The sequence below is a fragment of the Octodon degus genome, unplaced genomic scaffold (assembly GCF_000260255.1).
Source record: "Octodon degus isolate 3935 unplaced genomic scaffold, OctDeg1.0 scaffold00027, whole genome shotgun sequence".
In the NCBI taxonomy this organism is placed as follows: domain Eukaryota; kingdom Metazoa; phylum Chordata; class Mammalia; order Rodentia; family Octodontidae; genus Octodon; species Octodon degus.
In genome coordinates this window covers 6,185,798-6,198,645 of record NW_004524603.1, presented here as the reverse complement: position 1 = coordinate 6,198,645, position 12,848 = coordinate 6,185,798, and the positions used below count along the sequence as shown (strand labels likewise).

Here is a 12,848-nt window from a genome sequence, read left to right as displayed (position 1 = left end):
GAACATGGAGGTGTTTGACACCACGGCATGGCCGAATGGGGTGGAGCTAGCCCGCTTTGGGAATGATGGCGTCCTCAGCCTGGCCAGGTTAAGCTTGCCCTGCCGGCTGGGTACAGTGAGGAGGCCCTGTTGGGGGAGTGGCTGGGCCTGAAGGTGGCTGCCCAGAACCTCTCGTTCTCCATGCTGTGTAAAAGTGCCCTGCCCAGCCCCGCTGCTGCCCCGTGCTGAGCAAGCTCATGGCCGTGGTAGTCTGTGTGCCCATCTCCGCCTCCTGCTGTGAGCGTGGGTTCAAAGCCATGAACCAGATCAGGACCAATGAGAGGACCAAGCTCTCCAATGAGATGCTCAACTTGCTCATGATGACAGCAGTGAACGCAGTGGCAGTCACAGAGTACAACCCGCAGCCCGCCATCCAGCACTGGTACCTGTCGTCCTCGGGCCGGCGCTTCAGCGACGTCTACGCCTGCGCCCAGATGCCCGTCCACTCTCGCACAGGTAGGTGTGCGGCCAGTCCCAACCCAGGTGTGGAGGCAGGGCGAGAGCTGCTCTGCCCTGGCCTGAGCCGGAGGCCAGGTACCAGGGTCTCAGCGCTTCTGCTGCATGCCCAGCCACTGTACCATAGGCGGCCTGGCGGGAGACCAGGTGCGCAGCCCTGGGTGGCGGGCGTAGTGCAAAGGGCACCCTGCTCTGCAGTGACTTCAGGTCTTAGTATGCCACCCACTGGCCACGTGCCTGAGTCTCCACATTGACGCAAGCTTCCCCGGAAGCCAGGTGGCTACTGCCAGAGCAGGGGTACCTCTTCCCCGTGGGATGGGGGGAGCCAGGAGGCACTTGGGTAAGTTCACCCCCATATGTGGTTAAAGGAGCTACTCCAGTATCCAGCCCTGTGGGGCAGAGGAGACAGAGGTGCCAAGTGTTCCCTTGGACACGCTGTCCTTTTTGAGGGACAACAGGAGGAAGGCAGCTGAGACACTGGCGAACAGCGTACACGACGGCCTCCTCCTGGGCCCCGGGCACTGCGGGAGCCATAGCCGATTTCCCCACTGGAAAGCCGCACTTCTTGGGGGTGACATCCTCTCCAGACGCTAAGTATGTGGCCTTTCTAGGGAAGCAGACTGAGCACAGCCGGGACCGGTGAGGGCTGCAGATGCAGACAGAGCTGGCCCCGTCCCGTGGTCCTGCCCGGTTGTCTTCACGTAGTCCTGGGGAGCGGCTGGATGCCTCAAGGTGCTGTCATTTGCTCAGTGTAACCGGCGTGGTCTTGCCCCACACAGGTGCAGGGCTCAGGAAGAAGGGGCTGGAAGCCCAGAAGTGGCCCACCATGCCCTCTGGGGAACCCTGGAGATTCTGAAGAACCCTCATGGAGCTCCTGTGACTCCTCTACCAGCCCGGGGGCCCTCAAGCCATCCTGAGGGAGAGGGCATCTGGAAAAAGTCTAGGGGACCCCACATGGCCTTGCCCCCTCACCCGCTCGTGCAGACAGGCTTTCTGAAGGTTCTGGGCTATCCTGGTAACGAGGGCTGAAGCTGCCTCTGAGGGACACAGCATGTCCAGAGGGTCTCATGTCTACCTTTAAGGTCCACCCAGAAGAGTCTTGGCTCACTGTTTGCTGAAGTGGGACAGACTGCTGGGGTTGGGTGCCAAAAGCACTCCAACCCTCTGCGTCCCTGTGTCACTTTGTAAGGGTAGCTAGCAGCTTGGTGGCAAGAGTCCCCAGGAATTGCCCTTCGGGATGACTGGCCTGGGCTCCTGTGGCAGAAGTAGGAAACCCCAGATCAGGTGGGAAACTCATCAGAGCATTCTGCTCCTCTGCTGGGCCTGCCCTGGGCCAGACCAGAAGGGAGCCCTCCCCCAAGCACCAGAGACAGGTGGTCTTGCCTGGCGCTCTCTCTGCAAGGGAGTCCTGGGGTGTGTTTTCCTGAGGAATGTGTGGGTCAAATTCAGAGTTGGGGGCCTAGGATCCGTCCAGGCTCTGCTATGGGCAGTGGTTGGCCTGTAACTCAGCCTTTGTACTTACCTGTGCCTCAGTTTCCCTTTCAGTGCCATGGCAGCTGAAAATCTAAGTGCCTCACCCCCCACTCCCATGTGCCCCAGCATAGGAGTGAGAACTTCGCACCCCTTGTGCGAGGCATCTCCACCCTCTGCTCTCTGCCCCATCCCTGTCCCCAGTGTGCAGCTCACCATGGAGTCCTCTTGGGGGCAGAGGCACTGTTCACACAGGCCTTCAGCAGGACAGGCCTGTCCCTTCCTCTGCGAGCTGCCCTGGGGACTCTGCTTGGAATGCCATTGCTGCTTGGTGACTGTGTGGTCCCATTCTCAGACCACACTCAGTGATACCTCTGTCACTCTCAGGTCCCAGGTACCCTCCTCTCACCTGGACTTTCTCCTCCCAGTGCAACGTGGTCTGGGCCAGCTACAGGTTGCTGAGCTGGATGGGAACCTAGTGTCCCAGTTCGTCCTTAGTTGGTTGGGAAGTTAGGGACATCTGTGCAAAAAGCTTCATGCTCTGCCTCAGGTTCACTTAGACAGGCGGGGACACTGCGTGCTGCCCTCCGCATGGGTTCCCTATGCTGTGCTGCCGGTGCCCAGGCTCCTCCCCATCCCACAGCTGGCACCCTGGTTCCCGACCTCCGCATTCAGCCTTAGCACTTCATGTTGCCGCCTTTCTCCTCTGTGCCCTACACCATGCAGGTGTGTCCCCTCCAGCTCTGGAGGTGGCCCTCGGTCTCCCAGGAGAGAGGAAGCACTTGCTCTCTGGTCCGAGTCCAGGCCATCATCCTCACCCAGGTTCTCCTTGGCACCTGTTCCTCCCGTTACCTCATGACTGATGCCCACTGGGACAGGTGTTCCATGTAACCAGCATCGTACCAGATACTTGATTTCAGTAGCGAGAGATGGGGTGAGGGAGCCTTGCCTTGCCTTGCCCAGGCCAGACCCTGGTGAGGTGACTGAGTCCGGACCTTCGCTCTCTGTCCTTCAAAGGGGAGTCCCTGGGGTGCTACGTACTGAGCAGGATGGGGCAGAGGTCACTGGTTCCCTCACACAGATGTCTCCGTGGCCAAGATCACCACGGGTGACTAGACAGGGATGTCTTTATTTGCCCTGGTTTCAATGACGTGCACATGTTTAGAATAACCATGTTCGATTCTAAATATTTTGCAATCTGAATAAAGCAGTTTATTTCCACACGTGGCTCTGTCCTGTAAATCCCTAAGTGAGAGCTAAAGCTGCTGCCGCTGGCTGCGTTGCCACTCTCTGAAAAGAGATTTGGTTTTTTTTTTTTTTTTTGAGCTTCAGAACGTGGACTGTGCCCCTTTCCCAGGTATGTGTGACAGCCAGTGTGCAGCTATCAGGGACTTTCTGGTCCCTGGTACCCAGGACACTGAACCTTCTGTCACAGTCAGGCAAGGTGCTAGGAACCCTGCTGGGGATGTTCCTGCCATTGCTACAGCCGAAGGGCTCTTCGGGGGTTGCAAGATCTGCAGGGGACATGCACAGACCATGTGACATTGATGGTCCTGGGAGGGCAGAGCTGGCAGGGTTTCTCGTGGTCCATGTGGCACTGGGAGAAACTATGCTGTTGGTCCTGACTCATCTCACATTCCATGCCCTTGCCATTGGTGGTCCCCTTAGGCAGAAGGCCTTTGGGGTCCCCTTTGGCACCCTGGTTCCCGACCTCTGCACTCAGCCTTAGCACTTCATGTTGCCGCCTTTCTCCTCTGTGCCCCACACCATGCAGATGTGTCCCCTCCAGCTCTGGAGGTGGCCCTTGGTCCCCCAGGAGGGAGGAAGCACTTGCTCTCTGGTCCCAGTCTGGGCCATCATCCTCACCCAGATTCTCCTTGGCACCTGTTCCTCCCATTACCTCATGACTTACACTCACTGGGACACTCCAAGGGCCACTCCCCACGTGGCCATGCCCATCGAAAGTTCTGGTCACACTCAGCACAGGCTGGGGGACTTCAGCTCACAGAAGCCTAAGGATCCATTTGGGTGGGGTTCCCAGCTGTCCCCTTGGTCACCTTCAGCCTCCTGAAGGGAGTTCAGGTGTCAGTCAAGTGACAGGAACATACTGTTTTCATTTAGTGTCACTTTCATCCCACGGTCCCAGCAAGATCACCTGAATGAGGGCAGCCTTCTGTGGATGGCACAGTTGGCCCCAGGGGTGGCTCAGATCCCAACTTGGACAAGTGACCAGGTGGCCACTTTGAGGACATCGTCATCCTGGGTCCTTGGCCAGGGGCCTGGGCTAGTACTGCCATGCTAGTGACTCCCTGCTGTGGCCACTTTCAGACAGCAAGTGTAGGGAGCTTTCCCTGGAAGGCGGGAAGTCACAGAGACCCGCGTGAGGTTCGATGGGCAGCAGGACCTGACCCTTTGCTCCTGACCCAGGTTTGCCGAGACAGGCAATCAGGCCAACCTGTCATGAGATTCCATGAGGGCCCTTCTGCTTCATCTCTCCATGCTGATTCACCATAAAATCTATCCTTTAGCTGGGCTCTGTGGTGCAGGCCTGTAATCTCAGCACATGGGAGGCGATCACAAGTTCAAAGCCAGCCCAGGCAATTTAGCAACTTAGAAAGGCCTTGTCTCAAAAATTTAAAAAAAAAATTAAAATGGCTGGAGATGTAGTCTGGATTAGACACCCCTAGAAAGCAAGGATGGCATTTTACATCTAAGATCTTTACCTGTCTCCTTTCCTACCTCCATTTGGCATGGATACAATGAAGGCTTAAGTCTAGTATCTTTGTAAATCTCCCCCGCACCACAGGTTCTGGCCCAGTATGAATTCCTAAAATCATTATGGTGGTCATCTAATATGGCTGATGCCCTTAAAACAAAAGCCTGTCTTCCCAAGACCACCTCCCCCTTCTCCAACTCAGCCCAGGATACAAGTTCCTCCCACCCTTCCCTCCGCCTCAGGGAAGACCCCAATCAGCTCCCTCAGATATATCTAAACATCCCCATCAAACCCCACCTCGGCCAAAGGCTGTAAAAGCCTCAACTTCCCTTGTTCCAATCCAGAGAATTCCTCATCCTTCCCCACATTCTCTTTGTGTCCTCAAAGAAAATAAAGCCCCTTTCTCTTTTTTTTTTTTCCTTTGGCCTGTTTTTCTGCTGCACCGTGCACCTGAAAAAAACCTATCACACACAACCTGTGTGCTGAAAGGATGGTCACTGGTCCCAACTGGCACACGGGCAAGGTGGAGGTGACTGGCACTTGCTTTTGGAAAACACCTGGCAGGGGTTAGTATGAGGCCGGGCGCATAGCCTTTCTGCACCACGTGCGGATCACGCCGTTTTCCACCCTGTGCAACTGAATCCTGCGAGTAAGCGTGGAAGGGCAGCATATGTTGCTCCAGGGGCCTGCTGAAGTCGCTGATCTGTACAGAAGGGATTTTAGCTGTTCCACTCAAGGACCTACACCCAAAGGCCTTGCTTCTTCCGCCATGGGCTACGGCCTGCAGAGAACACCGTATGAGGCCCAGCGCGGCTGCGGGGTGCCAGCCCTTGCGCCTGCCAGCCATCGGCGGCTGAATTCCGACCCACCTGGCCCAACCTCACCCGCTTCTCACTGAGCACCCAGTGTAGAGGTTCCAGGAGTCTTCCGAATGTTTGCAGCTTTCGTCAATGGGCCGCCCTCCCCGACCTCGGATCTCTGACCCCAGCCCGCTGGTGGGGAGAACGTGGACCCAGGCAGGAGGCGCTCTCCAGCAGCTTGCCGATCGTGTGACTCAGTAGGAGATAAATCTGGGGGAGCCCTAAACTACCGAGTCTTTGGGTTTAGGGAAACAGCGCGATGGACTCAAACCCAACTCACAGTCCACGCTCGCGCCTGCCTCTTGAGAGGGTAACCTCACTCAGCCAATCAACGGGCAGACTCCCAGGAATGCCCTCCCCCTCCCCCTGAGTGACAGTGCGCCAGGCCCCAGCGGCGCTCGCTGGCGCTCGGTTCCTACTGCGCATGCTCTTCGCCTCCTGCGCGCCCGAAACCTGCGCCCGCCGCACCTGCCCGCCTCGCCCGCGTCCAGCTGGGCATCCCGGCTCGGACATGACGGCGCACTCCTTTGCCCTCCCGGTCATCATCTTCACCACGTTCTGGGGCCTCATCGGCATCGCCGGGCCCTGGTTCGTGCCGAAGGGCCCTAACCGCGGGTAAGGAAGGAGCACAGGCCCTGGCTCCCCACGGACCCTCCTCCCCTGTCCCCTGCCCCGGCCACCCCAGCACCACTCCGGGGATGCCTCTCCAGGCCGCCTCCCCCGGGGTCTCCGCTCCTGGGACGCGTTCGGAGAGAGAACGGTAGGAGGCCCGGGGGAAAGGACAAACACCGAGACATAGAGGAGGGACTTAAGAGATGGAGGTGGCCAGGCGTCGCCTCCTGCAGCGGGAACGGGCGGGGTGGGCTCTGGTGCGGCGTCGCCGCCCTCGCCAGCGCGTGACCTTGTGCCTCAGTTTCTCCGTGATAAAGGGGCATGATGCCAGTGCCTGCCTCATAAGGCTGCGGTGGGCGTTACTCAAGTAATGCGCTTAAAACACTGGTCAGTGCGTGGCACAGTTTGTGCACTGGATCGGTTTTAGCGGGTATTATTTTTGAAGGTTCTGCAGCAGATTTGTGCGCACGCACTGGTGGCAGCTTCCTCCTATTGCCGGCTATAAACTGTTCTCCCTTTGTCTGTAAGCCTGTCTCCGCAGTGCCCAGCCAGTGCTGGCCCAAGCCCTGCATAATGAAAGAGGGAGCAAACCTACAGCAGCAACTTGAAGTGCTGCAGGCCAGAGGTCGCAGGCCCCACTGTGGATTCATGTAGGCCTTGGCTAGGGGCCGCTCGGAGACTTGCATGTCGCCTTGGTTCTTAAAAATGTGCAGGGCTGATCCGTTCCACAGCACGACTTTGTAGAACATTGTAGGGTCGCTTCTCGGCAGCTCTAGAGAGTTCTTTATGGCACTCCTGCTGTATTTTAAGCTTCTGTCATCCCTCATCTCTGAGTGGATGATATTCTTTTACAACAACCAAGCCTCAGAAATGGCTTGCAGGCTCCTTGCTTCTTGCCCTGTCTTCTGGGCTGTCGTTTTCACTCCAGTGGAGTCCCTCAGCCCACTCCGCAGGATCATGCCATGTTGGGACAGCAGATCTGCAGTCAGATGGAGACATGTTGGGTGGTGGAGAAAGGAGGTGAAGGCACTGTCACTTCTTTGTGCAGGGTGGGCAAGAGGTGACACTGAGAGCATCTGTCCTCCAGGTGGCAGTTCTCACCCTGAGTAGACCTCAGGCATCAGGAGGGCCTGTGGAACAGCTGATGCCTAGAGCCTTCTGACTTGTGCCCTCTTCTGCTGCAGGGTGATCATCACCATGCTGGTGGCCACTGCTGTGTGCTGTTACCTCTTGTGAGTACCACCCTTGCCAGCTTTGTCCCCTGTCCGCCCTTCTGACCCTGCCTCTGCTGCCCGTGGGTCTGCTGCATGAGCTTTATCACAACCCAGGGCTGCGTATCCCACCTGTGAAATGAACCAGTTGCCCCGCGAACCTGCTGGGCCTCTCAAGAGCCTGGGCAGATTGCCCAGCTCTAGCTTTCGGGCTTCACCCCAGGCCCAGGAGATCCCAGCTGTCAGGCTTACACTCCGGGATCTTTTTTTTTTTCAGAACCGGGGATTGAACTTAGACTCTTGTGCTTGCCAGGCAAGTGCTTATTCTACTGAGCTATCTCCCTGGCTAAAAAAAAAAAAAATTAAAGGACTCAGGCATGTAGCTTAGTGCAAAGGCCCTGAAGTTCAATCCCTAGTATTGCAAACAAAAAAACAGAGAGAGAGAGAGAGAGAAGGGGGGAGTGTCTGGGGCTAGGATGTGTCTTAGAGATACAGCATTGTGAGGCTGGGGTGTGTCGAGAGCAGGGACACACCTGGGCTCTGGTAGAGGCGGCACCTGGCCTTGGGGGCTGCATCAAGTTGCCCCTAATCCCAGTCCCAGCCCCAACTCAGGGACTTACAAATCAAACTGAAGCCAACAAACCATGGGCCACCACCCTATGCCTGCTGGGGTGTGGGTGGTTCCCTGGGTCCCTTCTTAATTTCCCAGGACACAGGCCATGCTACCTGCAGGCACCGGCCAAGGCCTCCTTTGGCATGGGTGTGGGTTCCTTCTGTGTCAGCCCCTCACACTGCTGTCCCCGGCAGCTGGCTCATTGCTATCCTGGCCCAGCTGAACCCCCTGTTCGGGCCCCAGCTGAAGAATGAGACCATTTGGTACGTGCGCTTCTTGTGGGAGTGACCGGCGCTGCGTGTGGCCCCAGGTACGTGGGACATCAGGTGGGGAATCAGGGAAGGCAGAGCCAGGGATTAGTTCTGGGTTGGATTCAGGGGTGGTATTTAGCAAAGCAAGAAAGGCTGGCCTACAGCTCTCTGCCTGCCTTGTGCCAGCCAAGTGACCCAGGCAGGGTGAAGGTGGCTTTCCAGGGGATCAGAGGTTCCCAAAACAAGACAGTGACCTTAATGTCATGTGCCTTTCAGGTGTCCAGTGTTCCAGATGGCCCTGGCTCCATGTTGCTGGTGACATCCATCCCACCTTCCCCGCGGCTGTCCTGGTCCTTCTGTGTTCCCCTGTGTTAGCACCTCAGGGTCCACACACTCAGGGCCCACTGGGTTCTAGGACACCCTGTCCTCTCGGCCAGGCAGGGGTCTAGAAGCCCTGAGCTCAGACAGGCTGGAACCAGGATATCCCTGGGGTCTCCTCTCCTTCCTCCTAAGCAGGTCCTGGGAGCAGCTGGTCCAGGTGGGATCCATCTCTCACAGGTGTGGCATAGGTGAAGACAGTGGAGCCCAAGGTGGGGTCTGTCCCTGTCAGCTGTGAGGTATCCAGTGCTGTCAGATTAGATGTGAAATTTCTGAAACAGTGTGTTAGAGAAACATTCACACACCAAAAATCAGCATAGTGCTTTGGGCTAAGACTGACTGCAGGACGTTGAGTGACCTTCGTAGCTGTGAGGACCCTTCATGGTCATGTCTCTTCAGAATGTTCTGTCCGGCCTGCCTTCTGTCCCCTCCCTGGGGCCTGTCAGCTGAGCATGGTTGCCCTCTTCCTGTCCATTGGGAACCCTGTACTCATTGTGCTGTGCTAGCATAGACCCCGCAACCCCTCCCAGCAGCATCCAAGTGACCAGAGCTGGAGGACGAGAGGCAGGTGATGCCACTGGAGTGGTACTGGGGCGCAGGCTCCCAAGGCACCCCTGTGTGGGGGACAGTGAGAGACAAAAGTACAGGTTATACACGGTCGGACCCTCCAGCCTGCGCTCCTCCAGAAGACAGCAGCTTGCCTGCGTACCCAGAGCTGTTAGGACAGAGTTCACCCACCTTGCCTGGTCCCTGGCCTCACTCATTACTCATCCAGCGCCCCTTCGCCTGTGGCGGCCGTCAGTTGTGGAGCAGCTGTAGAATCGGATGTGTGTCACCCAATTTCTCAGTTCTGGGCTCCAGCCGCTCGGCTTGGGGTTGTGCGTGGACACAGCCCTCCAAGGCCCTCCTCTCATTTCCACAGCCTCCCGCACGGTGGAGGTGGCAAGCATGCCTGGTGCCCCCAAAACTGATCCGTGTCTAATAAATAACGGTGATGCAAGATGAGTTTGGTGAGCAAAGCCTGGCCTCTGTGGAATCTGCTCGCTGCCACCTGATGTCCTGGTCTTTAGCAGGTGGATCTGGGACAGGAAAGAGCCGGTGCAGCTGACACACTCGGAGCTCCGCTTCTGGGAGACGGACACTGAGGACGACAGTTCCCTGAGACCTGGGCCCTGCTGCCTGTCCTGAGTGGGCCCAGAGCCAGGCCTGGGAAGAGGCGGGAGACGAGGTGGTCAAGTGGACCGTGGATGACCGGTGTGTCCCAGACAGTGGAGAGGCAGCTCCCAGGCTGTGCAGTGAAGCAGGCTGCTATGTCGCCTACAGAGTGACCTCCTCCTAGACCTCCAGGGGTTGACGTCTGCCTGCCAGGCTTCTGCGTGAAGTAACATGGAGCTGGGGAGGAGTGAGGCAGAAGCAGCGGCTGAGGCCTGGACCTGGTTGAGCGGCTTAGGTTGATCGGATGGGCAGTGGGGAACCACAAAGGTTTTAGTGTCTGTGGTACTGGGGATTGGATCCAGGGCCTTCACACTGAACTACATTCCCTACCTCTTTTTAATGGTTTTTTTTTTTTTTTTTTTCTTTTTAAAATTTTGAGACAAGGTCTCTTTAAATTGCCCAAGCTGCGCTTAAAGTGGTGATCCTCCTGCCTCAGCCTCCTAGAACGCTGGGATCACAGGTGTGTACCACCACGCCTGGCTCCTAAGAGGCTTAAAAGTGCTGTGTGCCCAAAATGGGCCTCGGGTCTGGGATGTTTAGGGAACGGGGAGTCCATCACAGAGGGCTGCTTCCCTGCACCCAGTTCTGTTCTCTGGATTCTTAGCTTGGTGTCATATTGTTAGGGCATCGTGACACTTCCAGGACAGTGCGTGATGCTGGATTCTCATGGGAGCGCAGGCCGCAGCCCCGTTCCTGGAGGAGGGGTCCTGCAGAGTGGATTCCTGCTGCCTGGGCACTTGTGTACTGCCTAGGGCTGGCCCTGTGGCTTCCCAGCTTTTCTTCTTGTGCAGTCATTGCTTTCATTTAGAACCTTTAAGGTGGAAGCGCCCCTTCAGGATGAGGAGACAGACATTTTCACAGGTCCTAGAGACATAGGTAGGGAGCTATGGGGACAGAAGCTAGGACCTGTGGCACTTGCTTTCTGTGGGGTCCAGCTTGGGCCATTCAGCCCAAGCGAGTAGATTTGGAAACCAGTGCAAAGAGCCTTGCCATCCTACACACTAAGGGACAACAAATTTCAGTTTGGTACTGGAAGCTTGTTTTTTGTACTGGAAGTATTTTCACAGGGGAATTTCTTCCCGTCTTATGCTTTGCTTGGCAGTCCATGTACAAGATAGAACTTGGTGTCAACTGCCTTTGTCGCCAAAGCAGTTTGATTGGGACTTGTCTCACCTCCAAAACGAGTTAACAAGTACTGAGGTGCCACTATACTCAAGGTCCCATATATGTCACAGACATCAGTCCAGGAAGGCTGGGAGGGCTGAGATTGCCGTCCACTGTACTCTGGCCTGGCTTGGCCTCCCACTCCCTGGGGAGAACTGGCTTCCATTCTGGGCTTTCCCAGGTGGGACTGTACAGGGTCCAGCAGGTTTTGTCAAGAATAAAAAGCTGGATGCAGTTAAAGCTACAAATACAGGGGCCAGGGAGGTGGCTCAGTAGAATAAGCGCTTCCCTGGCGAGCGCAAGGGCCTGAGTTCAATCCCTGGTTCTGGGAAAAAAAAAAAAAAAATCCCTGAAGCCACTCTGTGGGACGTCCTGGGCTGCTGATGCCTCACTGCCTACCATTCCACACCTTGCCTGACACGTTTTGGGCTGGTGAGATGGCTCAGTGATCTAAAGCACCTACTTAGAACAAGCTTAGCAGAGCACAAGGACCGGGGTTCAATCCCCCAGCACCACATGCCAGCCAGCCCCGCCCCCTGGTGGGCTGAGCTGGACACACACACACACACACACACACACACACACGCACAAAAATAAACAGAATTTAAAAAAAAAAAACTGCAAATACAGTCTTACTCTGCAACTACTGATGGGGAAAAGAGAGCCTCCTTGGGTTTGCACAGAGGTTGAGAGGACCTTTGACAAGGAGAATGAGGCTGGCAGGGAGTTGAGTGACGAGGGGCTCAGATCAAATCAGGAAGCACAAAATGACAAAAGGGTTGATGAACATATAAAGAGCCCTGGGGCCAGTTCCATCTGCCCGCTGGCTGGGATTCTGTTCTCTCAGAGACTAAAACATTTCAGAGGAAAGCTTCCAGGTCCTAGAGAAGATCCCAGAGCTGAACAAATGGGCAGGTGCCAAGAGTAGGTACCAAGTGGCACAGTGGGGAGCGACCTTGGAGACAGCTGGGTCCTGGAGGAAGCCCACTTGAGCCGGTAGCCAGGCCACACGAAGCTGCCTTCGAAGTGTGTGGCCAGCAGAGGGCAGCACCGGCAGATTTCAATTTGTGTCACCCTGGGGGCTGGGTAGTGGGCAGACAAGCAATCCCAGTCTGAGTGCAGCAATACTTCTGACAGTGCCACTGCCTGGATGAGATGTCCTCCAGGAATATCTTGTAGGAACATCAGGAGCTGCCGAGGACTGGGCAATTGTTTGGTGCCAGGTACTGCCCTGGAAAGCAGAGGACAATACTGAAGTACCTGCAACGTTGCATGCCCTGGTTCTAGGCCTCCCCAACAACTGCCCATGGATTTTTCCTGCCTCATTCATCATCCTGAGAGATCTGGCAAACATTGGTTGGTGACAGCGACACCCATCCTTCCAGGTTCCCACCAGAGAGAAAGGCAGGCGCTGTTCTCCCCAGGAGCCACAGAGTGAGGCCCTTGGGTGCTTCTGGTGGTTTTGCACAGAAACAGGATTATTATTGATTGGAACTATGAAAATCTGGGCTTGAAGCTCCAAGGTAGCAGTCCCCTCCCCCAGTAATCTCCCTGTGTGCTGAAAACCACGATGGACTTATTAGACCTGTGGTTTCCAGGAACAAAATCTGGTAACAGCCACCAGGTTTGTTCAGCTTGCCTCACAGAACAGCAAGGGTCACTGGCCAAAGTCCTGTTCGCTCAGCCACACTCTGGTTAATAAGTCTAAGGAAGGCGCCTGCTTAGGCACAGCGTGGCCAGGGTTTGATCCCTGGCCTGCCGTGCTGGCTCCGCCCCTGGGGCACGCTGAGACAGCAACGGACAACAGGGCACGGTGGCACACGGGGCGTGGTGGCCCACATCTGTAATACCAGTGCTTGGGAG

At 56.4% G+C, this 12,848-nt stretch overlaps 1 protein-coding gene across 1 annotated transcript; it reads left to right on the top strand.

The window, feature by feature from the left end:
• The first annotated feature begins 5,956 nt into the window (after window positions 1-5,956).
• Window positions 5,957-9,218, top strand: Atp6v0e2 (ATPase H+ transporting V0 subunit e2). Its single transcript, XM_004629008.2, has 4 exons — window positions 5,957-6,156; window positions 7,338-7,385; window positions 8,172-8,287; window positions 8,505-9,218. The coding sequence occupies exons 1-3, from the start codon at window positions 5,966-5,968 to the stop codon at window positions 8,263-8,265; spliced, it is 333 nt and encodes a 110-aa protein (XP_004629065.2). The 5' UTR covers window positions 5,957-5,965; the 3' UTR covers window positions 8,266-8,287; window positions 8,505-9,218.
• Window positions 9,219-12,848: the final 3,630 nt, after the last annotated feature.

Bases quoted from the DNA above. Each gene is read 5' to 3' on its own strand.
- Atp6v0e2 (XM_004629008.2), top strand. From the start codon at position 5,966: ATGCTCTTCGCCTCCTGCGCGCCCGAAACCTGCGCCCGCCGCACCTGC. The intron at 6,157-7,337 runs GTAAGGAAGGAG...CTTCTGCTGCAG, and splicing joins CCGAAGGGCCCTAACCGCGG to GGTGATCATCACCATGCTGG. The intron at 7,386-8,171 runs GTGAGTACCACC...TGTCCCCGGCAG, and splicing joins GCTGTGTGCTGTTACCTCTT to CTGGCTCATTGCTATCCTGG.